This window comes from Galleria mellonella, unplaced genomic scaffold (genome assembly GCF_026898425.1).
Source record: "Galleria mellonella isolate WM207_F2 unplaced genomic scaffold, CSIRO_AGI_GalMel_v1 utg312, whole genome shotgun sequence".
Lineage (NCBI taxonomy): Eukaryota > Metazoa > Arthropoda > Insecta > Lepidoptera > Pyralidae > Galleria > Galleria mellonella.
The window spans coordinates 8,201,364-8,228,525 of NW_026442074.1; the positions used below are offsets into that span (position 1 = coordinate 8,201,364).

At 33.4% G+C, this 27,162-nt stretch overlaps 1 protein-coding gene across 1 annotated transcript; it reads left to right on the forward strand.

Annotated features, from left to right (window-relative positions):
- Positions 1-314: 314 nt before the first annotated feature.
- On the forward strand, positions 315-26,988 carry LOC113515190 (retinaldehyde-binding protein 1-like). The gene is made up of 5 exons (XM_052896035.1): positions 315-508; positions 11,199-11,314; positions 19,250-19,441; positions 21,871-22,123; positions 24,397-26,988. The coding sequence occupies exons 2-5, from the start codon at positions 11,223-11,225 to the stop codon at positions 24,754-24,756; spliced, it is 897 nt and encodes a 298-aa protein (XP_052751995.1). The 5' UTR covers positions 315-508; positions 11,199-11,222; the 3' UTR covers positions 24,757-26,988.
- The last annotated feature ends 174 nt before the right edge of the window (positions 26,989-27,162 follow it).

Genomic DNA, 27,162 nt, shown 5'->3' on the forward strand with positions numbered 1-27,162 from the left:
AACTTAATATATAGGATACTTCGTATACGCGTGCAAAGTCGCGGAATACGGCTAATATCAGTGTACACATGTATCTAATGTCTATGAACACGGTGCATTAAGAAAAGACATGCAGTTATTTAAGACAGAAATTATTATTTAATAGCGTTATATTGTCCTCGTGTGTCCGAGCATTTCGTGTCAGCGTCTGGAGAACTTGACCTCACCTAATAGCTCAGAATCCGTTAGGATTGTGGTGGTATTGTTTGTGCTAGGTGCGATGACTGATGCCGCGTCGTCTACACCTGCCCGAGTGGCTCTTGGAAATTAGAAAGTTAAACTTTTATTCGGTCCACCTCAAGTTGTACAAGGTTGTGGTGACTCGGCGTAGCAACTGGCAGCCAGTCGCGGATTGTGTGTCAGTGTATTCGCACGTCTCCGTACGATATCAAGTGATCGGATACCGTTTTCCCGCGTTCCGCGTGCTCCCGTGAACTAGTTTTGCTATTTCAAAGACGATATTGAACAAGTATGTATTATTATAGTTATTATTTATGTTTAAAGTGACACGTTCTAGTTTGTTATCAATAAATTAATATAGTAACTTTGTATTAATTTATTGATAACTTGAAGCACATTTTGCAGTGAGCAGCGATATTTGCGTCTTCGTAAACAAATACGACGATATTCGCATCAAATTACCTAAAACAATGTTGTGTGAATTGTACAATGTGTTGCCAATTGATTCGATTGATTGAATTAAGTGTTTATGTAATTAAACAAATAATTTAGCTCTCTATTGCAACATTTTCTTTTGATATATTTTATGTGAAAATTTTTAGGAACCTTTTATCAATTTTTCTCAACCGTCCCATGTAAATTAAATGAATGACATAATATTATTTATACCGTGTAAGCTTGCAATAAATACTTAAAGATAATTTTGTGTTTAGTAAAAAAAAGTAAGTAATTACTTACTTAGATCGAATATGAATGTCGCTGTGGTACCGTTCGATGAGAGCATTTCTTTATGTACTACTTGGAAGCTTTTATGAAGGAATGTTATCTGAGAAATAAGAGGTTTAAGGGGCACTGATATGATTTATTGATTTTATTATTTTAAGAATAAAAACTTTAAATCGGAACAAAATAGTTCATAATGGATGGACTGTCTTTAACTAATAAAATAAATGCGATGTGAATTTGTTTGTTTGTTATGACTTCACGTTAAAACCTCTAAATCGATTATAATGAATTTTGGTATTGAGATAGATGAGAACCTGGAGACGATTATAGGTTGCTTTTCCTCCCGTTTATTGAAAATATTTCAGTAACGCAGACCAAGTCATGGGAAAAGCTGGTTAAGTATAAAACTTCCTGATTAAAACATTGGTTCACAAAAAAATTGGAGAGATCGCGTAACATATAAAAATAATACTGCGAAGATGAGAAAACGAGCTGCTAGACCCCAATCAGTGTCAAGTAGTGACTAAATCAAGTTTTATTATTCTTGTTAGGGATCACAGAATTGATGTCGATAAATTTGACCTCGAATCGAAAGACGTTGCACTTCTTATAAGATTTTTATAATAGTTGTTGATTGGTCCCAGTTTTGCACGAATAGATAAATAATATCTCTGAACTATTAATTTTACCACTACATATATTGATGCCGGAATCGCCATTTAAGAAATACAAGTACACACAAAAAAATCACGTGTGAGGTCATTTATAAATATTTGTTCGTACGTAGAATCCGGGAAAAAAGTGTCATAATATGCAATTTTGAGAATAATAAATTTGAATCTAAATGATCACGTACAGTGAGGTTTCAGAGAAATTTTCTTCCACCAACGCTTTAGCTGTGGAACGAGCTCTCTGTCAAAGTTTTCCCTAGGGACTACAGTATTGGGTTCTTCAAAAAGGGTATATTAAAGTTTCTTCAGGGTCGGCAACGCGCACGTGACATCCGTAGTGTTGCAGGCGTCCATAGGCTACAATGAACGTTTACCATCAGACGGGTTTGTTTGCCACCTTTGTGGTTTAAACAAAATAACTTTTTTATGAAACTCACAGTGGCATGCTACATTTAGTTTATTTTGCAACTTAATTATAATTCATATTAAGTAGTATTTATCAGTATTAAAAATATTTTTCAAAGAAACAATATATATTTTAAATACACTATCGGGATTTACTGCGATGAAAAGTTGCAGGTGAATAGTACCTACATACCTGATTTTTATTGTCGACAAGGAAACGTGCACGTTGTGGTCACAACAGGACTGAAGTGAGCGGCGTCTTCATTTACCTCTTCGGGTATCCTCACATTGTCACAATTATTATCTAGATTCAACGGCATTCACACTGCCTTTAAATAAGTTATCGCCTGTTTTTAGTGTACCAAACACTGGTTTCCACACTTTTGAAAGCCTATATCTACATATCTTCCTTATCGAAAATTTTCGAATGTTTCCTAATTTCAATTGCTTTACCTACTATCCGAGGGTAATAGTGACGCTCGGTTAATAGAACTGTCTGGTTATGCAGCTTAATCCAGTGATTAGTAGAGCTGTTTAATAAATGTTCTGCGATCGTCGTTTTATTTGTTTGTCTGTTTTTGACTGCCGCTATGTATTCTTTGACCCAAATCTCAGTAAAATTAAAAACAAACAACAAAAAACAGTACAAAGTGTAAGCTAAAAATAAGTTATGTAGGTATTATTTACTTGCAAATTTTCATCGCTTTAAGTCCTGATAGGGTCTTTAGAATATATGTCAAAAATGCGAAAGTTAAGAACAATAAATACTTCAAATTTTATTAGATATATGCTATATAAATACTACCCAAATACACATACACTGCATATTTTGTAGTATTCGTACGTCAGTAATGAAGCGCTTTCAATTTTCCCTCTTCTGTGTGGTGTCACACTTTCGTGGTTCGCACTTTTATTCATAATGCAAACGAAATATACGTCATTAACTAAGATAATACTGCTTTGTCTGAAATTTAAAAGCTTTCAATATTTTTGATATACAAATAACACATAATAATATATTGTTCGCCATAATATATAATTAACATACACGTATACTAATATGTAGTCTCAATACATATGAATACACTTTTCATGCCATTCGCGATGTGTGCTCTCTATACGTTTTTTGCTCCTTTATTTTAATCACTTTACTATGATAGAGAGAGAAACAGCCTAAACTGTTAATATATAGCAGCCTCTTAGCTTGTACCAATATTTTTTTTTTGATGGGTGAAAATGCTATGGTAACCACGCCTGCGCTAACGGGATACGCTGGCGGAGCACCAGTGAAGGGTGATAGATGAGAATGAAAACAGGCCAGTTAGCCTATCATGATAGTTTCCAGGGAGAACCACGAGGGTATACCTGGTTGGGTATAAAACTAGCAATGGGATTCTCAGTCTCCATTACTAACAATCCCTTTCCCCCCGCTTGTACCAATGTTTCTCTGTTTGAAATATTATCACAAATATATTACGTATGGTTGAGGGATAGACAGCAACGTCCTTTTTAAGACAGCCAAAGCTTAACGGCGGTTGCCAACCCGCTTGCCAATCGTTACTACTACTAACTACTGGTAATATCTCCCTTATGGGGAGGCCTATGTTCAGCAGTGGACAGTTAATGGCTGATATGCTGATGATTACGTAGACAGGGAATTTAGATGTATGTTCACTGCTAGAGAGAATTGATTGTAAACCGCGTAGCTGTAACATGTTAATGTTATACGGGATATGATTTCACCAGAGGGAGACTTTGTACAAAAGTCGATTGCATGAGTACCTCTGTCCCATTCGTGTTCCAACCGTGAAGCGTGTGTGTTTGCATAGCTGTGTTTTGGTTTGAAGGGTGGGATATGGCGTGAATTTACAGGGTACATAGGAATAACATCTGAGTCCTCAGGAATGGCAACGCATGGGGGGTATCATGGGCGAAACAGTATACTCTGTTATGTCCATGGTACTGCTCATGTTTATAGGCGACGGTTACCACTTTCCATCAGGTGGACCGTCAGCTATATGGGATTTTTTTTTATTATTTATTAAAGGGCTTTTACCTTCTTCAGGTATATCATTCCTATCGATTTTGCACTTATTCGTTTAAAGAAGGTTTCTATTTGACTTTTAATTAGGTTGATTAATTACTTTTAAGGCACTATCTTTACAAAGTTGTCTCTGGCTTGAGTGTATCGGGTTTTGCATTTGGAATTTCGTGTCTATTTTATTGTTTGATTCTTTAATTTTAATGCGAAATGTTGTAAACGCGAAATTAATATTATAAATGCGAAAGTTTGTAAGGACGAATAGATGGGTGTTTGTTAAATAATTGCAAAAATTACTCAATGGTTTTGAATGAAATTTGGTACACGGATAGGTTTTTTTTCTAATAGATGATAATGATAACGGAATAGTAACCTCGCCTGCGCTAATAGTAATCGCTGGCGATATCAGTGATAAATGATAGGTAAGAATGAAAATGCAGGCCAGTTAGCCCATCGTGATGATGGAATTCAACATAATGGTTTTCAGGGGGGACCACGTGGAGGTCGAGCTGATAGGGTATATTGCTAGCAATGCGACTGTTCTGCATTAGTAACAACCCCTTCCTCCCATATAGCAGGTTATATCTTTTACTACTTTATATACTGGTTTCTGCGGATGAAGGCGTGGGATACAGCTAGTATAAATATATGTGTTCATTATGGTGGATTTAATACTTGGCGATATCTCTACCAGTTAATCATTATCAATAACAATAGATATTTCATCAGTGTTTGTCAAAACAATTAGGTAATTAATATGTACTGTGTTAATGTTTAGTAATTATTATTGAAAATGGGTAAGTGTGTCTGTCGGTAAAATTGCAGTATTTTCATGATTAAACTACCAAAAAGATTTTTTTTTATGAATGATAATGAAATGGTAACCCCGCCTGTGTTAACGGGATACGCTGGCGAGATACCAGTGAGGGATGATAGGTGAGAATGAAAATGCAAAGGCTGAGCAGTTAGCCCATCGTGATGAATGAACCTGGAATTCAGCACGATGGTTTCCAGGGGGGGCACGTGGAGGTCGACCTGACCCTATATTGCTAGCAATGGAATTGGTAGAAGGATTTGGCAACCACTATGGCGTAGTGGTGAAGTTCCGAGTTAGGTTACCGGTTAGGTCAATTGAAAACCAACTTTTCTGATTGGCTCTGATCTGGGTGTATACACTTAGATATTCTTTGCCTCATAATACAAGATAACATAGCTTGAGGACCAGACCATGGGTGTGATTATGTTTCACTTATAACATTATTATATATATCGTATTTTGTAAGTTCGTCGACTTTTGTTGCTGGCTGTACCTAGTGATAGCTTTTAGTGTTAGTAGCAACCATAGACTTAGTATAACGTACTCCAAGGTAGGAACAGTAAGGAGATATGCACTTATGCAGTTTCAATTACATAGCGTGACTTGTAGTTGTCACGTAACGTATATAGTATACGTAATAGTATAGTATCAGTTACGTATCGTACGTAAATACGATTTTCGTTATGCCAAACCTCACTAAACATGCCGGCACGACAATATGCGAACACACAATATGATTGTAACCGTATTGAAACTGCTGTAATTTCCCTCTAAAACTTTAGACAAATTTATTCAAATATTATCAATTTTCAAGGAGTTTTTGAAAACGTTAAGAGGGACTATTTCCCAATAGGTATTCTTTATAGGTGTTAATGAAATAGTAACCCCACCCGCGCTATTGGTATACACTAGCGGGCACCAGTGAAGGATGATAGGTGAGGATGAAGTAGGTCAGTTAACCCATCGTGACGAATTCAATAAGAATTGTTCATGATGGTTTCCAGGGGGAACCACGTGGAGGTTGACCTGATAGGGCATATTACTAGCAATGGGGCTGTCAAACTCCATTGCTAACAATCCTTTCCCCCCTCCCAATAGGTATTAGAGTAGTGTAGAACAACCAAAGTGGAGGGGGGGGGGAAGGAATTGTAAGTCATGATATCAGATCAACCCTCTCGCAGGCAGGTCATCGTGATGGGCTAACTGACCTGCCTTTTCAGTTTCAAATATCATCCCTCACTGGTGCTCCGCCAGCATACAGCGCAGGCGGGGCGGGGTTACCATTTCATTATCATCCATTATAAAAAATCTCTAAATAACGTTGCATACAGTAGATAGACGGAATAATTAGACTAATACGCAAAGGTTGAGTAAAGTATTGCATTTGTATGATAGAACAAAATATCCGACGTTGCTATTACTTTTTATCGTATTCGAGTACATGCGTCAAAATAAGCCGATTCATCGATAGATTTCATTGCCTCTCGTATAGCGAGACTTATTAAGATCTTTGGTGGTTTAATTTTGAAAATATTGTATAACAAATTGATGATGAACATATTAAAAATATATATGTTGAATATACGCAACGAATTATATACAGAGTGAAGTATAAAAGTTTCGTCCACTTTTGATGCCGACTGTACTAAAATATTTCTATTCCTGAGCACGTTACGTTACGTTATATATAAAAAAATCTGGACTAAGAATATTTTTATTATTCTTTAATCCTTTATATTGTTAGTAATATTTTCATACAATATAAAGCTCCAGTTACAATAACATAATCAGGATTGGTCCCACAGGTTCTGATAAACAACATTCATTTGTTTTTGAATTGTGTTAATAATAAAATTTCGTTGAAATTTGTTCAGCTATTTGTAGTGATGGAAACAATAGACTTTAATTACATTTTTATTAGAGTAACATTTAAGTTCTTCAGGTTAAATGTAAGAACATACGAATTAGGGGAGAAACGGATTGTTAGTAATGGAGTCTAATAAGCCCATTGCTAGCTATACACTCTATCAGGTCGACTAGTAATCATTGTTGCATTATCATCCATTAAAAAAAATATACGAATTACATCTTCTTATATAAAGGACCAAATATGAAAAAAAAAATATAGATTTTATTATAGGTAGAATCTTTTTTACCCAGAACTTAACCGTTTGGTTTGTATGGAAAGATGAAATGTAATTTCATATTTCGACATAAATATGTCCCTTAGCGAAAGTTGATCAGTTTCATAAATACTATCGTAGCCTTGTTATATCCGTTTTCTTTGAACGCAATATGCAAGTCTAACGTGTTTAAAAAAATAATTTATTGAACTTTAATATACCTAGATAGATGGCAAAAGTAAATTGATACAAATTTATTTCGTTCTTCTTAAAGAATCTTAGTTAACCTTAGTTCAGAAAAAACTTTTCACGCCTTGATCATTGTATGATAATGTGTTTGTCTTTTTCGTAAAAGCTAAAAGAAAGACGTATTTAAAATTATATTCCAGGATATTTCATGGAAAAAGACCTCTCTAAAATGCATATATGTACGCTAAGACATGTCTTTTCGCATAGTTAAAAGCTCTGTTCGCATCCTGGGTGTGGGCACGGACTTTAGTCCGTAGGGCTTTTTAGCCCTAAATACAAAATTTTCATCAGTTATCGACGAAGAGAATATGGTAATGGTAAATTATATGGATAGAGTGTCGCCATACAAATGCTTCGAGAAAAACGGGTCAACTTTTTCATACAATTTTGCATAATAAATAGTTATGTTTCCTTTATAACTTCTATATTTATTTTGTTTTATAATTTTTGCATCTTTTTAATGTGTAAAAACTAATTTTATTTTTAAATATAGAAAAATTTAAATACGTTAAGATATATTATGTGCGTAAGTATATAGAACACTGATAAAAAAATGAGTCAGCTCATTTGACAATTAGCTGACAAAAAGTTGACCCGTTTTTGAGGCTCAAAGCTCTAGCTATATAATCTAAGATGGTAACTTATATATTTTGCACTTGAAGCTTAATTACATTGACTCAACGACTTAAGAGATTTACTTTCTCGTATGTTGGTTTGTTTCTTATGCAAAAGTGAGTAATAATATGCTATGTCGCTGAGAGAAAATGCAAATAAGTATGTACTTTTGTTTATTGCGTAATACACAAATACAATTCTAAGGTTAGGTTTGCATAATTGCATTTTAAATAGTAGTCATCTCATTTTAAATATTCTTTGTTAATGATAAGTTATTATATAAACTCGTTTAAGATTAGGTACCTCATACTAGTATAAATATTTACTGTATTGAATTTTACTAAAGTTTAGGACGCATGGCTGTCCTTTATAAGATGTAAGATGAGCATCCACTATCCTTAGAGAAGGAATTTGTAGTCCAACGATATGGTATAATCCTACTACTATGTTATTATGCGAATTCTTTCCAATTGGAACACCAGAATACGTAGATCTCGGTCTGTGTTCTGGGATGTATTATATTTTTAAGCGACTTCCAGATGTGAGTTTTCAATTCGACTGTTTTTTTTTGCGATTATGTTATATTACTTTCTTTTTTAAAATCGATTGGGCTTATTCCGTCAGAAGCTATAAATTCTGCTCCCATGTTGGACTTAATTTAATTTTATGTCGATTAAAGTTGCTGATTTTCTTTGCGGAGCAAAGATGTACGAGTACAATAAATACATTTTTGCTATTTGTACTATTTACAATGTAGTATTTACGATACATCTCGATGTGTTTAGGCTTTGATGATTGTTTAGATTGAATTAGTTTTTTTTTTGAGAAGTAATATGTAATGTAATTGTAAGAGATAGTCGTTTACAAAATCTCATGCTTCTAGACTCACCAGTATAGATTGTTTTGTCACTGTGTTAGATTTTTATAAAAGTGAAATGCATTCATTATAATTACATACAAAAGTAGAGTACGTTCGATAGGTTTCTTTTTATTAATAAGTAGCTAACGAACAATGTATTCCGTGACGACGATTACATACAGACGGACTGGACCGCATTGTTTCCGCATCACTGGTTATGCCGTAACATCGTACCATATGCCCGAATTATACGCCTACCTGAAATTCGCAATAATGCGTTGTTGCATCGAATTTTTACATTTTAGGTCAGCGATTAAAAATGGGTGTTGTATATAATGCTATAGTTTTTTGCGCTTAATTAATTTGAATCTAATCTCAAAGTATATTATATTGTTTATTATTTATTTATTTCATATTACCAAAATAGGTAACTAAAATTCATATGTATTCTTATATTAATAATTATAAATCTTTATATTTCTTTATAAAAATCTTTATAAAAAAAAATCTTTAGGTAGTTGTGTTTATGTATTATTGCAAAATGTTTGTTATAATAATATATTTTTTTTAATTTTATTATGATAAATAGATTTTTAGCCGTATGGTCTCGGTATAAAATGGACCACCCATTCCTTTCTTCATACTCGAGGCAGCAGCATCCTTCATAAAACATCAAAGCTTAATTGTGGTTGTCAAACTGCCTGCCAGGGGGGAAAGAAATTGTAGTAGTAATGAGGTCTAATAGCCCCATTACTAGCAATATACCATTTTAGGTCGACCTCCACGCGGTTCCCCCTGGAAACCATCATGGTTAATTTTTGTCGAATTCATCATGGTGAGTCAACTGACCTGCATTCATTCTCATCTATCATCTTCCACTGGCGCCTTGCCAGTGTCTACCGATAGTGCGGGCGGGGTTACCATTCCATTATCACTCATTAAAAAAAACCTGCCTGCTAACTACTGGGAAAACCCCCTTATGGGGGTGCTGTCCACTGTTGAGTTTCAACAGTGGACAGTTAACGGCTTATGTTAAATAAAAAAAAACAGATTCTATTAAGGTGTTATATTAAGATTATAGAGGTAAAATACAGTGTTCGTTGTGTCTCGCCATAAGGCATACAATAATACAGACAACTTAACAGCGAAATAATAAAATCAGTTAATTCACAAGTTAAACAAAGGCTTTGTTTAGTGTTATATAGTGGATAATTCAAAATTTTCAAATTATATTTGTTTAATTTACCTTTATGTAAATTGTAAGTAAGTTGTTTATTTCACACCTTAGGTATGACGTTTATTCATCTTAGGTCAAGAACTCATGTTTATTGTTAATTTGACTAGAGTTATGATTTCCTGATTCAAGTGTAAAAACAAGAATAATGGCAGTTTTGTTTGTTACAAATTTAATATGGGACTAACACGTCGATGGGAATTATTTAAATCGATTCAGAAATGGCGATGTTTTTGTGTACCATAGAACCACATTAAGAAACAATCAAATTGACAATTTCATCCTTCTGAAGTCACTTAAAAATCAACAAAGAGCACGTTAGCATAACAGATAAATTTTTTTGGACAATATCTCTCCGGTAACAGTTGTCGGCGAATGTCATAAATTGCTTCATAGTGCCTCTCAATATTGATATACTGCGGTGCCAATATTTAGCAACAGTTAGTAGGCAGGTATATTTAGTTGCCAAATATTAGCATCGCACTAATTTGCTTAATGTAGACGTTACGCCATAATTAATAAATATTGTCCCGAATTGCGTCATTAAGTTGATCGTCTATTCACATCTTTAGGTACCAGGGCTAGACCTCAGGATCGCCAAACCTATATAATTTATTAGAGCTAAGATCATGTATTTCTGTTGAAATATTATTAAAACATATTAAAAAGCCAAACGTAGTTGAGCATTTTTTTGGTATTTTATTGCCTGTTTTATGCCTTAATGCATTCAACTTAGCTGATTTCCATTCGTTCTTCCTTATTTCTCCCTCCTTTTTATACACGCCTATAGAAAATATTTTAGCTTCAATAAAATTATTTTATTTTTAATGGGTGAAAATGGGATGGTAACCCCGCTTGCACTATCTGTATACGCTGGCTCCCGTCAGCAGTGAGAGATGATAGATGAGGATGAATGTTGGTCAGTTGGCCCATCGTGACGAATTAAACAAAAATTAACCATTGTTTCCAGGGGGTACCGCATGAAGGTTACTCTGATAGGGTATATTGCAGTAAAATGATCTTGGTCTGGCGGCTGTGTAATCTTGGTTTAATAATATCAATAAGGGCCATATTCTTGGTCACATCCATTTGGTCTTCAAGCTACGATATGCTGTGTTACATCGAGCCAGGCAATAACTATCAGGGGACACGATTCAGAACACCCAAACCCGAGTCAATTCGGAAAAGGGATAACTGATAATGAAATATACCCATATTAAGATAAAGTTTATTTTTCAGTAACGGCGGGGGTGCGCACGCGCAATGTCGGCGACCAAGTTCTCGCATCCGTTTATGCGCGGCTTGAAGCCGCTACCGGAGGGGCATGAAGAGGACATACAGCAGATTAGAGAGTGGTAAGTAAATATTATTATATTTTATTTCGTAATATGTGCATTTTATGTTTCAATTCGGTATATCAGTATAAGAGGCTAAGAATTTTGTTGTTTCAAAAATTTTTTATCTGGAATCTATAGATAAAAGAAACACTAGGTATTATGTCGTATAGGGAGGTCAAAGATATGGCCTGGGATAGAACTGGCTGAAGATGCATGAATTAGTTGCACCGACAAGAGGAAACTCTTAAATGAAAAGAAGAATATTTTTTACAGCATGTATAGATGACTTATAGCTAACGACGTTGATTTCAACCTAAACACATTAATAGATATGAGTATAAATATAAATATTATATATAAACATCAATAATATACATTTATAATAAAATGGTTATTAGAGAACGGTGGACTGTGATGAGGTGATAAATGTAGACACAGATTTTAGCCGAGAAATGTATAAAACAGCGATCAAACAAGAAATAATACCCGTTGTCAAAAGATATAAAGTAAAAAATTATAAATTAAAACAATTTAAACGTAAATCTGTATAAAAAAGTATGTAGTAAAATGTAAGGATTTTGCATCGGCCGGTCGCCAACAATTGTGCAGTACTATTTAACATTTAATTCTCGGGACTTCGTACATAAAGTTTCTTTAAACTTTTAAATTAAAATTTTAGTTATGAGTTTAAGTTTTGATGCTTCAGAATCGACCCTAATATTTTTGGCATATCGTAAAATTATTCTTTCTTTCTAATTTATCATTAGACTAATTTTAATCTGTCTTAATAGTTAAATAATGGTCAAGTAAGAGACCTTAACAACTCTATTATCTTATGTATGTATGTATGTATGTATGTATGTATGTATGTATGTATATATATATATATATATATATATATATATATATATATATATATATATATATATATATATATATATATATATATATATATATAATAAAATACCGTGGGTGATAGGAATATTCTGTGTCATCCATTGTACTTCCCAATAAATGCGTTGTTACTTTACGAATCTGTAAGTTTATAAGTATTAATCAATCAATCTTATTTTATTGCTTGGATTTATGTAATATGCATTAACACTGCACTATTATTAAATAAACATTACATACATACAAAATTTGCAAGATAATTATCCTTTTATTATTAATAGCACTTCAGTTGGTACTATTTAAGTTTTTTTTTCCAGGAGTCTTCACTGTAGTAGAACCTACTTGAGACTTTTTTTGCAGTATCCTGTGTACATAAAATATATTACGTCTATCAGTTCGGGTGATTGCGAGCGCTAAGATAAAATTTAAACTTAGTATTTAAATAAAAAATAGGTTAATTGAAGGACGTTGATTTAGTTGAATTGTATCTCAAACTTAGATCACAAATAGAGAATTCATATATCATAGATTAAAAATAAAAGATGAGGTGCGTTAACGATATTCAATAGTGTCACAGAACAAGTAATCAATACGTTGAATGTTTGATGGATAGTATCCATTATCTAAGGTTTATTTTAGAATTTATTATTTTAAGAGAAATCTCGCTTTCTAAATGCCGTTACTTGTAGCTATTCGTGACCTATTACTGCAGGCGGCGTATTTTTGATGTCATTATTTTTCTACATCATCTTTTGTTGGGGTTTTTCGGGCTCCAGGTTTCTTTAATAAATTTTGATCAAATTAATCCAGTAATTTTACCGTAAAAGTAAATAATGTAAATTATAAAGCTCAATATTCCGTTAATAATGTGGTTTAGTATGTATTACTAATTAGACTGAGATCTTTACATGTGTTATGAAACAATGAAATGCAATAATAAAGGAACCAGTCCGACAGCTAGTTTATCCGAACATGCAATGTATATGAGCATTTTAATAGTGAAATGGTACAGTCAGCATCAATAATATGAGTATAAATAATTTGTTGCCTTCGGTGGAATAGCGGTGTAACACAGTGCTTTACTTTCCTATAATTGTGTGTTCGCTTCTCGTGAGGATTGTAACAAAATTGCAAATATTAAGGTCACAAAATTTATCGAACAATACAATGTATTTCTGTATATCTGCGACATAAGTGTACAAAGTTGTTTACTTTGCTGTTATGAATGAATGACAACAGAGCTGCATAAAAAAGGTTTTATGCAACTCTGTTGTCATTTTTAAGGAATAAAATTTTATATAGTTTTTTGTTATGACTCCGAATTTTGTAACTTCAATGCTACATCTATCAAAACATATTTGTACAAGTACAGTTTGGCAAAAGAAATACGGTTTTACAAATCCGAACAAGTTCACCGATTTTCGTTGTTAACTGTACTTATATGTAGATATTATTTCGTTTGACTGCAACTGCAACTGAAGCGTGAAACTTGTAATTCGGACAACTGCTATTACAGCTGGTGTAAACCTGTTATGTTATATAGGATTTAGGTTGCATATCATTATATGGACGTATAAATATTGGGTTAATTGTTATGTATATAGTAGTAGATACTTTTTTATATTGCCTATTCTATGCCGTGTGGTCCCGGCATAGAATAGGCCGCCGCTTCCTTTCCCGTGGGTGCTGTAACATGCAACTAAGGGAAGGCGAGGGATGGGCAGCATCGTCCCTCTTAAAACATTTCCAAATCCTAACTACGGTTGCCTGTCAAGCGTGGCAACTACTGGCAAAACCTTAGAAGGGGGAGGCTTATGTTTAACAGTGGACAGTTAAAGGCTGATGTGATGATGATGACTCTTCTATGTAAGTACTTGGGGTTATTTAAAAATTTATCTGTTTTTGGCAAAGTGTTTGTATGATGCCACTCTATCTATATATAATTTAAACCTATTTGTTACATTATTTTAAAGCATATTTTAACATGCTATTTGAACAGTTATGATTACTGGATGATTATGATGAGAAAGCGGAGTAATTGCCGCGGTTAGCAATATTGCGGGACACTAGTTCTCTTTAGATTATATATAGCCGGATATGATTCAGAAGTGGTCAGCTTTTTCTGTACCTAACAGCATTTCTTGGTATTACATAACTACGAACTCAAGTTGTGAAGTATGAGAAAAAAAAATGTTTTAATTTTATATGAAAAGTCGGTCAAGTTGAACAGCTGTAAATATGTGTAATACCCGTTATTGTGTTCCAAAAGAAAGAGGTTCTAAATTCAAAAATTCAGAATTTTTACACAATGATGACGCGAATTAAAAAAAAGGTTTCTTTTTATATAACTTAGAATGGCAAACAAGCTGACGGCCCACCTGATGGAAAGTAGTAATCATCATCTATAGATATGAGCAGTACCATGGACATAACAGTATACTGTTTCACCCATGATACCCCCCATACGTTGCTATTCCTAGACTCAAGTATTATTCCTCTGTACCCTGTAAATTTACGCCATATTCTACCCTTCAAATCGAAGCACGGTCATGCAAACACAACTGCTTCACGGTTAAAACACGAATGAGACAGAAGTACCCAAGCAAACATCTTTTATACAAAGTCTCCCTCTGGTATGGTGTGTTGTTTTCGAAGAAACATTTACTGAAATTAATATAGTTAGATATTTGCACAAATTAAATAATAATAATTACTGCAATTTGAACGAATGGTTAAACGGCCGGATTCAGAGGTTTATTATAATATGAAATATTACAATATATAATTTTCGCAACAAATATTCGCAAAAAAGAATTCAATGTACGAAAGAGCCGTATGCATAATGAATAGATTCCTTAGTACGAGTGTTTACTTCGACCCTGTTGCAAGAGTCATGGTCACGTCTCGACATAACTAATAAATAATCATGGTAAGAAGCCATTAATTATGTATATTAAAACAAAACTATTATTTATGTATACGAGGTTTGTCCGGAAAGTACGTATAAAAGTTTTTTAAAAATTTTATTTTACAATTATTCAGGTAAATCAATTTTATCCCCTTCAAAGTACTCCCCCTGTGACATAATGCACTTGTGCCAACGCCGTTTCCACTGTGAGAAGGCTCCTTGAAAGTCCTCTGGTTGTAGGTTTCTCAGCTGCCCCGTCGTAGCTTTTTTTATCTCATTTATGTCCCCCAAATGCCGCCCCCGAAGTACCAATTTGGTTTTTGGGAACAAGAAGAAGTCACACGGGGCCAAATCCGGCGAATAGGGGGGGTGTTCGGTCACCGTAATGGAATTTTTACTCAAAAACTCACGGACAACAAGAGAGGTGTGGGCAGGGGCATTGTCGTGGTGAAGAATCCAACGCCCCTCTCGCGCCAATTCTGGACGAACTCGTGCCACACGAGCTTTGAGGCGTCTGAGCACATCGACGTAGAATTTTCCATCAACTGTCTGGCCTGGAGGGACGAATTCTTGATGCTTTCTCGGCCCTCTCTGAATCTTTTTAGCCACTTGTGGACGGTTGGTTCCTTCACAGCATCATCCCCATAAACTGTTCTGAGATCGGCAAAAATTTCACGGCCATTCTTGCCGAGTTTCGAGAGAAACTTGATTACGACGCGCTGCTCTTCAACGGAAGCGGGCTCCATGCCGACGGGGTTTCGTTAAGAGGTAACTTCACAGATGGCGTGACAAGCCAGTTCGCACCGCACGGCGGTCAGACCAGAACTGAAGCATTGTTAGGGACATAAGGAAGGGGTCCTGCGCTTACCTGGCCTCCCCACTCCTCTTTCTCGCATTCCAGAACACTTTTATACGAACTTTCCGGACAGACCTCGTACAAAGGCGAAAATCTAAAAGGTTTTCTAATAATACGGAATGTTCGACACTTATAATTTTACTTGTTGTAACCCGTGACTTTGTTTGCGTCATCATATATACGAGTATAAATCATTTAAAGGAACAATTTTAAAGATTTACTAGTTGCTTTTAACATTTTTAGGTCCAATTTGATACACTCTAAATCTGCTGTGCGGTGTGCCTGTTTAACACCATATTTTTTATTTTTGGGTTTCATAGTTGTATGTAACGTAACGGCAGTTAATCACCATTACCTCCTAAAAGACATTTATAAAACAGTTGTAGACACTTTAGACTAACTTAGGCACCTATATCCTTACTTATGTTATATGGACAAATAATGTTGATATTATAATTTGAAAATTTATATTATAGCTAATAAATTTCTTTTTGATTAACATCTTATTTTAAATAAATTCATAATTAGGATGTTTTCTGTGACACTTGAAAATTTGTTAGTTAAGAGTTATTAGTTAAGGCGGTTAAATATTGATAGACCTTTCTTCTCCAGCTTTAAAGTGAATTCTATTCTATTCTAAAGTTACCTATTTTGTAAAGATTTAGTGTTAACAGAATAGCTGAGTATGGGCGGTATACAGCGTTAAGAAATTTAGATAGGGCAAGATGCAACTATTTGACGGCTGGGCATGGTGGGACAGTCTTTATTTTTATATTATTCGTATATTTATTTTATAACAAGCGACCCTCCGCGGCTTAGCTTGGGTACACATTACATCACATCATACATTAGAAACCTTTAAAATTATCAGTGTTTTTCTACTATATTATGCATGTATTATACATATAAAACTTCCTCTTGAATCACTGTATCTAATAAAAAAAAAACCGCATCAAAATCCGTTGCGTTGTTTTGTAGATCTAAGCTTACATAGGGACAGACAGACGGGAAGCGACTTTGTTTTATACTATGTAGTGATGATAGGGTAGGCACAGTAGTTCACAGAAAATGGTTGAAATTATAATGATGGTATGTTTGATTCATATGTACTTACTTAAAATAAATCTCAGATACAATATTTTTGTTAATCTTTAGTTATAATAATGATTTATCTTTACGCCAGGTTCTTTGCGAGTTATGTAGACATAATTAGGGATATACTAGAGGGAGATCTTGTACAAAAATTGTTGTAATGGGTACATCTAAATTGCAACGCATGAAGGGTATTGACATAGTATGTCCATGGTTCCTATTTATATGGGACGGTTACCACTTTCCATTAGGCGGGTCGTTAGTTAGTTTGTTATTCTAGGTTGTATAAAAAAACTAACAACTAAAATTTTTATTTAAGATTGCTTAGCAATAAAGCTGTATTTTCTCATTAATATTTATTTATTATTTTCTAAATAATGCAATAAAGTGTAAATAAATAAATAAATTACAGATTTAAAAAATGTAAATAAAATTTTTATATTAAGGATAAAAAATAGGGTTTGGAAGATAAACAAAAGGAGCGTACTTATTATAAAAGAAACATGATAAATACGTAATTATAAGTAGACTGATTGTATCTAATGACGGTCTAACTCATCTGGCTGATGATACTCGGCAATTATTTACAAGGCAACTCCTGAATTGATCGTAGGTATATTCCGATTTACGATTTACGAATCGTGAATTAATTCCACAAATTTGCGATTAAAATTATATTAGTATTCTTTAAATTGTAAAGATGGGATAAATTTATTTATTTTATATATTTTACCAGAGGGAGACTTTGTACAAAAGTCGATTGCTTGGACCTCTGTCCCATTCGTGTTTCAACCGTGAAGCAGTTGTGTTTGCATAGCTGTGTTTCGGTTTAAAGGGTGGGATATGGCGTGAATTTACTGGGTACAGAGGAATAACACCCGAATCCTCAAGAATGGCAACGCATGGGGGTATCATGGGTGAAACAGTATACTCTGTTATGTCCATGGTACTGCTCATGTCTGTAGGCAACGGTTACCACTTTCCATCAGGTGGGCCGTCAGCTTGTTTGCCATTCTAAGTTGTATAAAAAAAAGAAAAAAATATTTTATTTGCAGACTATTTTTTTAAATTATTGACCATATATATGCCAAAGAAGCGGACGACGTTACTACGCTTTTTTTATTTATTTCTTTATTTTTTATTTATTTCGAATTAGGTACACCAACAGTGTACATACATTAAACATACATTAAATAACATTTTTTGTGTAGCATGCTGATATGCATACCTATAGCAGGTGTACACAACATGGATTACAGATTACACGCATATAAATGTCATAATATAATTAATTAATTATTTATTAAACTGGAATAGTTACACCTCTTTTGTCATTGTTTTCTGATGTAGGGTACAACAACAAGAACATTACGCGTTGCTATTCCTGAGGATTGTTATGCCTCCAGTAATTTCCATGCTACATTTTATCCTATAAATGGAAACGCAGCTATGAAAATAGCTGTTTTACAGCAGAAACCCAAGTAGGGCAGAGGTGGGCATGTAGACAAAGTTGTGTCTAAACTCCAAGTCCAGACTAAACTCCAGTCCAATGAGATCTTCAGTCGGGTTAGTAAACCAGTGGGCCACAACATTCGCAGTTAGCCAATTATCGGATCGGAACGGCTCGTCAGTGGAGAGCTAATTCATTAAAACTGTATATTCGAATGTTCGACTATTTTTATTATTTTCATTTTATAATACAATATACAGTTTATTTACTGTTTCTTTATTGATTTTTAATGAATTTGATTTTTTAATCTCATTTAAATCGATAAAGGATGATTTTTTTACATACCTACCTTAACGCAAAGAATCGTGAGTGTTAGACACTAATATTGTAATAATAATGTTTTAAATTAATGTATACTATATATATATATATATATATATATATATATATATATATATATATATATACTTAATGCTCTGTGAAAAGGAAAAGATAGTAAACCTTCGGCAGAAATTGTTAACTTATTATTATCATGCCTAACTTTTAACTATAAATTAAAATCTAAATTAAAACAAACTGTAAATGCACTACCATGTATCAAAGTCCTTTACATAACTGACCAAACACAAGATTGCAAGCACAACTATTTCATGGCAGAAGTACTAGTGTAATAGAGCATATAGCAGGCGACTTTTGTGCAAATTTCCCCTCTGGTATAGCCATCTTAATAAATGAAGACAATTGTAATTCCAGGATGAAAAGTCAGCCGCACCTGCCCTACATTCCGGATGAATATGTGATATTGTTTCTCCACTCCAACTACTATAAAGTGAAGGAGACGAAGTACACGATCGAAAGTTACTTCACCATACGAGCGAATACACCGGACATCTTCTCCAACCGGGACCCATTGGCACCCAAAAACAAGACTATTATGGATATCACGTAAGTTACAATTTCTATAAAGGTTATTTTTTAAAGTTATTGTTGATATACAAAAAAAGGAGATATACATTCTCAGATTCTTGAAGTCAAAAGCGAATAGTGGTCTTTAGGGTAGACGCGTTTCATTTTAGGTCTTGCCATCATTTTCCATCATTTGAGTCATCCAGCCCAATTAATCAACTAATTCAATAAAACGAACAGTTAAAGTATTAAACAGTATAATACTAAACTTACTGTCTAGAAGTAACGAACAAGTAAGTAAGTCCGGGTATTTATTATTAAAACTAAATTATTGATAGACAAAGAATAATTATTAGTGGATATTATTCTTTGAAGTGTTATAATATTAATAATTTATTTATTTGCTAGAAATGTGGTAGAATGTGAAATGTGGTTTGCTAGAAGTGTGGTATGGTGGTGTGAAGTGTGGTAATAATGGTCTTAAATATTATTGATCTACACATTTCGCCTTATCTAAAGGCATGCAAATTTAGTATTATAATTTAGTGGCTTACGTATATTAATAGCCTAATAGGATTCAATCCATAAATATTGGCAGCAGTGTTGACGGTTTTTTGTTTATACAACTTCGATCTGCGAACAATGACCATTCTGATGGAAAGTCGTGGTGTTATACTTCCATATTATGGAATGTCAGTGTTATATTTCAAATTTCAAACTGAAACACGACCAACGAAGCTTTGTTTTAGGTATACGAGTGGAACAGAGGTATTCATTTAAATTGGTAGTTTAAACTGAAAAGCGAAATGAATAAAAAAAATATGTGCATTAATTTATGACTACGTTGAATAATTATTGAAAACGAAATTATAATTTATGATTTATTTATCAACAGAAAATTATAATACAATGCAAATTTCACATATTGTTATTGTCTGAAGAAGTAGGATATTAATAGCAGAATGTTAATTAGCAAACACATGGTAAACAGTGTTAAATTATTGGGTAACATTGGAGGACATTTGTAAATTACAGGATATAGAAACGGATGATGGTTTCGAGGTACTGTAACACGTATTTGAAATTACTAAAATACTAGTTTTTTCCTGCGGATTTACCCTTATGAATTAGTATATAAATTATCCTATAGTCATGTTAGGATATAACCTATTTATGTAGGGAAATTTAAAATTTATATTCGGTTCAAAGTAAACGTCTATTTAGCACGTTGACTACATAATGAGTGGGTACCATATATACAATCTGAATCGTTACATAGTTATAGAAACAGGAAGAATGTAGACACGTCCATTTGTTGACCTTTCCTCATGCGTTACTATGCATTAAAACGAAGTTTCAATGATTATATCAGAAATTTGTTTGTTTTTAAATACTGCAAATCGAAATACAATACGTCTGTTTTGCTGCTTCACGGTGATCTAGCCTGTTTATGGCTTTGGGAACCAAAAAATATTTGCCGTCCTATAGAAAGTAATAGTAGAGGGGTATAATTATTACATAAAGCGTCAAATGTAAATTATACAATTAATATCAAGGGATGTTAAAGGTGTGTACATCAGTAATTAAAAAAAAAAAACTATATTTATTAAGTATTTTTAAATCTTTTCATATTTGTAGCATACTTTGTATCTACTGTAAGTAATTTCAGTACATTTTCATACAATACTTACATGAAATAAATAAATAATAATAATTAATAAATACATTACATTTCATTTTTAACTTTTATACGCAGAATTTTTTAATAGTACTTATATTTTTTTTTATACCACTGAGGTGGCAAACAAGCATACGGCTCACCTGATGGTAAGCGGTTACCGTATAATATATTTATATATAATAATATTGTAACTAGGCGATGTCTGTACATGGGAGACATTTAAGGAAAATTTTATGGAAGTGTTAATAATATATGTTAAAAGAATAACTTTTAAAAATTGTGTTCGTCTGTTTATATATTTGTTTCGGCATCGCTCAGAAACTACTGCATCAAATTGGATACGATTTTCACAGTTGTATTTTTTTGAAGATGTATATTTTATCTAGATATATTTAATTTATTTATTTAATTTAAATAGGGAAGCATACAATACCTAAAACTTAGTACGTAATCTGCTTTATTGGTTTACTTACTTCTGAAATCTACGCGTACGAAGAAGCAGTCATAAAGCTAGTACTGAATCTCTAAAGAACTTGGGTAGAGATTAAAAAAAATTACATCTCCATATTACTTGTAAATAGACAACTGCACAGTATGTGGCGTATAATTATGAGGGATCAAAAAGTTTTTGCCGTTTTTTAAATTTTCTTTGTTTTTGGGGGAAATGATCAATTTTACTGGTAACATACTTTCTTAAAAGAACGCTAATGATTTTCGTTTTCACTTAGCATGTAAGTACGTCACATACATTTAGAATTTATTCAGAAAATTATATTTTATTTTTCAGGCATATGGTGGCACTGCCGAACAAGACGTCTGAGGGGTACCACGTCCTTCTATACCGGTTATCTGACTTCGACTATAGCAAACTCAACTTCGCGGACGCTGTCCGAGTGTTCTGTATGTTTAACGACATCAAACTGTCCGAGGACCGGTTGTCCGAAGGTTACATCGTCATCTTCGATATGAAAGGCTGCAGCATCGGGCATCTGACCCGCGTAACGCTGCCCGCGTTGAGAGCTTTCATGCAATATATACAGGTTAGTAAATTAAAGTATCAATCGTAAAATGAGTAAAATTTCAAATAACAGTATTCTGCTTGCTGTCTGCCCTTCCCAAATTAATATTTACCTCGTTAAGAACTCTTTTTTTATACCACGAAGGTGGCAAAAAAGCATACAGTCCGTCTGATGGTAAACAGTCATTGAAGCGTATGGACATAGCTTCGGTTTAATAGGATATAGTACTAATGCTATTACGCGTGAGATGATCAAAATATTTTAGACCATCTTATTTATCTATGAAGATTTCTGAGGTGGTTTATTGAACGACAACTTTGCCTTCCAAGGTATGGGGGAAGTATGGAAGAAGGTTGTTAGTAATGGGGATTAGTAGCTAGTAATATACCCTATCAAGTCGACCTCTTTATGGTCCTCTCTGAAAACCATAGTGCTTGATTCCAAGTAAATTTATCAGAATGGGATAACTATTATCCTTCACTGGTGTTCTGTCGGAGTATGCTATTAGCGAGGGAGGTGTTATCTTATTATTGTCATTTATTAAAATAAAAAACCTCTGAGGTACGAATGAAGTGAGGTACATTCTCAAATTATCCAAACATAAATTTAAGAGACAGAGTCAAGCAGCGTCTGACTGAGATGTCCCCGCGCATTAAAAGTATATATTTACTCGTATTAGACGAGAGACTAAATAAAAGTTCTTAAGTAGCTTGTCTGCATACCACTATCCCAGTTATTACTGAAGCAAAGTATCTGTGCAAGGGTACGCTATAAATATATGGTAGTCAAATTACTGGATATCTTAGTTGTCAGGTATAGTATTTACCAGAGGGAGACTTTGTACAAAAGTCGATTGCTTGGGTACCTCTATCCCATTCGTGTTTCTACCGTGAAACAGTTGTGTTTGCATGACTGTGTTTCGGTTTGAAGGGTGGGATATGGCGTGAATTTACTGGGCACAGAGGAATAACACCTGAGTCCTCAGGAATGGCAACGCATGGGGGGTATCATGGGCGAAACAGTATACTCTGTTATGTCCATGGTACCGCTCATGTCTATAGGCGACGGTTACCACTTTCCATCAGGTGGGCCGTCAGCTTGTTTGCCAATCTAAGTAGTATAAAAAAAAAAAATTAATCTATAAGAAGTTTGAGAAAGGGGTAGGAACTGGCATTAGTGTATGTAATAAGTAATTACTTAGAATTAATATATATTCTGTAGTAACATTATTTAGACCATGGTAGTAGTGATAGTGCTTATTAACACACACACACATGTACGCTATACTGTGGTATGAGTATAAGGAGTAAGTTAGTTAACCTATGCCCTAATGCATATATTGTATATCTACTGTAACATATATAAACCTAAGGGCATTAGGTTAATGACAGATATATATATGTATAACAACTATATTACCGTGCAATAAATTGTTGTATATAGTACTTATTAATTCATATCTCAAACTTTAGTATTTTTTTAATGAGTGATAATGGAACGGTAACCCTGCCTGCGTTATCAGTATACGCTGGCGGGGCACCAGTAAGGGATGATAGATGACGATAATAGCAGCCTATCGTGACGAATTCCACAAGAATTAATCACTCTGGTTTCCAAGGGGAACCGCATGGAAGTAGACCTGATAGGGTGTGTATTGCTAGCAATGGGTCAGTTAGACAATTCCTTCCCCCCCGTCCCATACTTTAGTATTATCAGAATGTGAATATTTTCGACCGACTTAAAAAAAGGAGGTTTTTAATTCGGTTGTATTTTTTTTATGTTTGTTACCTTATATTTTCGTTACGTTATCGATTTGTAACATTCTTTTTTAATTTGAAAGGATACACTTACAGTTTGATCTCATAGAACCATGGGCTCAGATGGGTGCAGTGTGCTTGGTGATCTCTATGATGCTGTTCACATAGGTGATAGATACTGCTTTTTATCAGATGCATCGTCAGTATATTTGCTATTTTTAATTGTAGGTTTACAAAGAAGTTATGTCCTTTATCTTATGATTCAAGTATCCTCAGGAATGGCAACGCATGGGGGATATCATGGGCGAAACAGTATACTCTGTTACGTCCATGGTACTGCTCATGTCTATAGGCGACGGTTACCACTTTCCATCAGGTGGGCCGTCAGCTTGTTTGCCATTCTAAGTTTTATAAAAAAAAAAATTTATTACTACAATTAAATATTCTTCTATATATATAAAAAAAAGCTGTTATTTGAATAAAATGTTATGTAATGCTTATTCTCAATCTTGTCTTTCCTGATTAATATTATTTCAGAGCGCGCATCCCTGTCGTCTCAAAAAGATTCATGTGGTACACACAGTTTCCTTCATCAACCAAGTGATGTGCCTCGTGAAACCACTTATCCACTCCAACCTTCTGAACTTACTGAACTTCTCATCAGAAGGACCTGCTTCTGTCGTCGACAAAGAACTACTGCCTGAAGACTACGGCGGTCCCGTAGCTCCCGTGAGACAGCTCCATGAAGAGCAAAGGAAGAATATGGAAGAAAATTATAGGGAGTGGCTTATAGAAACAGAATTGTTCAAAGCGGACGAAAAGAAAAGGATTAAGAAGCCAAGCAAAGGCATGTTCGCAAGCTTCACGAGTAGTTTTAAGAGTCTTGATATCGACTGATCCTTATAGTAACCACATCGCGCTGGGGACCTGATAAAGTAACGAACAACATATAATTTTGTATTTCAATATTAAAATTTCATATAAAAACTAGATACAGAAACAAGTTCAGGTTTTCTCTATAAAGTTTCTTTTACATGCACATTACTTTCTCCCTTGTTTTAAACTTCCATATTTAGTCTCGCACTTTTGTGCAATTAAAAAAAAAAAGAATTTAGATAAAAAAGAATAAGAGGTTCTGTTTTTGTAGATACAAAAACAGAACCTCTTATGGATCAATTAAGGAATTCTTTAAGTAATCAATATTTGGTAATATATGAATTAATTTTTGATTACTGATTGATGGATCTAGTTTTTACAATAATGTTTTATATAATGCATTATACTTTTAGTATTGTAATTTCTTTTTGCTGTGACTCTAGTAAATTTTTGTATAATTTAATTTTAATTATGTTGGCGGGATTACATTCTATGGAGCTTAAAAATATACATATCAGATTTATGAAGATTTTTTTTTAGAATTCAACTGTTAAATATATTACATAGTAATTTTTTTTTTTTATATATTTCAAATGTGCTCACTATTTTATTTTTATAATTCTAGGTATTTTAAGAATAGAAAATAAAGTTATTAGATCGTCATTGAAATCATTAATATCATTCAAACTTTGGCTTTAAGTAGATATAATTTTCTACTTTTTTATTACAGCTACCATTTTTATGACTAGTCGCCTAACATCTGATTGGCTATTATCTATAGAAATAAAGAAAAAAATTATAAAATCTTAGCTCGTATACATATGTCTAAACAGAGTATCGAACGTCAAAACATATGTCATAAAAACCAGCTGTTCGTTGACGCGTCATTTGTTGTTTTTATACTAAGTATTCAAAAATCTTGTAATATTGTCAGGGTACATGATCAATTTGGAGTTTGAAAGTATGATATTAGAAGTTTTTAAGATAAAAGAGACCGAGCGTAACCTAGCTGTGGCTGATTTAACAGCGGGATGAGTAGGCTGGAGCCTGGTGTAGCCGGGTTTAGGGGTGGCAAATTTGGGGTCAAAATTTTTATAATCACGAAGTTACAATTTCATTGATAAAAAGTTGTAACTAATGTAATTATGAATTAGTGTATCGAATTTCAGAGATCGGTGGGGGCGGTAAAATTTGAACAGCCAACTGACGGCAAATGTAAGGCAAATTCGCCATAGAGGTTTAGTGTTTAAAGGATTAAGAGAAGGTAGGTATATGTATACATTTATGTATCGGCGTCACACTACTGTAGTCAATTTAAATGTGATATATGGAACTTTGACATTATATGTAATATTTTTATATTAAATTGTGCATAAAAACTATTTTTCCTAACGACATAGAGCACTATAAATCTGTTTACATAAAGAATTTAAAATTAGTTACCATATATTTTAGTACCTATGTACTTATAAGAGTGTTCATACGTTCATACAAAGTAAGCTAGTAGTAAACAACGTCGGAATTATCTGTGAATATTTTTTGACCATTTAAAAAGTAATCTAAAAGCTTAATAAAACGTAAACAATAGATTGCTATAAAATAGACAATTAAAATAATTACGTGTTGAATTGTTTTTCGAATTTTGACAGATGTTTGCAATGTTGTATTAATAAAATTTCGTAATTAACGCTCTTAGGATCTACGCTTATAATGTTAAAAGTGTGTCTAATAGCTTCATCTAATTTGGTTGTTATACGATGAAACGGCGTAAATATTAAATATTCCATATATTATAGCTCACTTAATTTTCTAATAAGATTAACACGAAGTTGGTAGACGTACATATTGTTTATGCGAAGCCTTTGTTTTTGCGTGGTGCTCTCTCATTTGCCAATTAATGTTTAATAACACAATCTATAGAGTTTTCGAATTTATCATATAGCATGTACATATATAGAAGTTACTATTAGTAGCTATTTTTATATTTAATATTTTTTCATGTTTTATTAGTGGGTACGAATTATTTTGTTTGGGTAAAGTAATTTTCTTGTAAAAAAATAACGTCCTAAAAATTCTGTAAGATGGCTTTGGACTCTATTAAGGTTATTTTTATTTGTTAGTTACGTGTAAAATACTATAAGTATTTTTCTACGATATTTTCATAATAAATGTTTATTCCTATGGATAAGAAAAAAGCCAAATTATAGTACTTGTATATAAAATCATATTGTAAATAGAAAATAAATTTATAGTCAAATACATTTTGTTTTTTTCACCTGTCATCTTACGCCAATATTACTAAATAGGGCACATATGTTTATTTCATGATTAACAGCTCGTATTTAGACTCTTGTTATTATGTATAGTAAAAAATTATAATAAGCTAAAGTAAGTCGCTACCAGAAGCATAAAATTAATAGATTAACA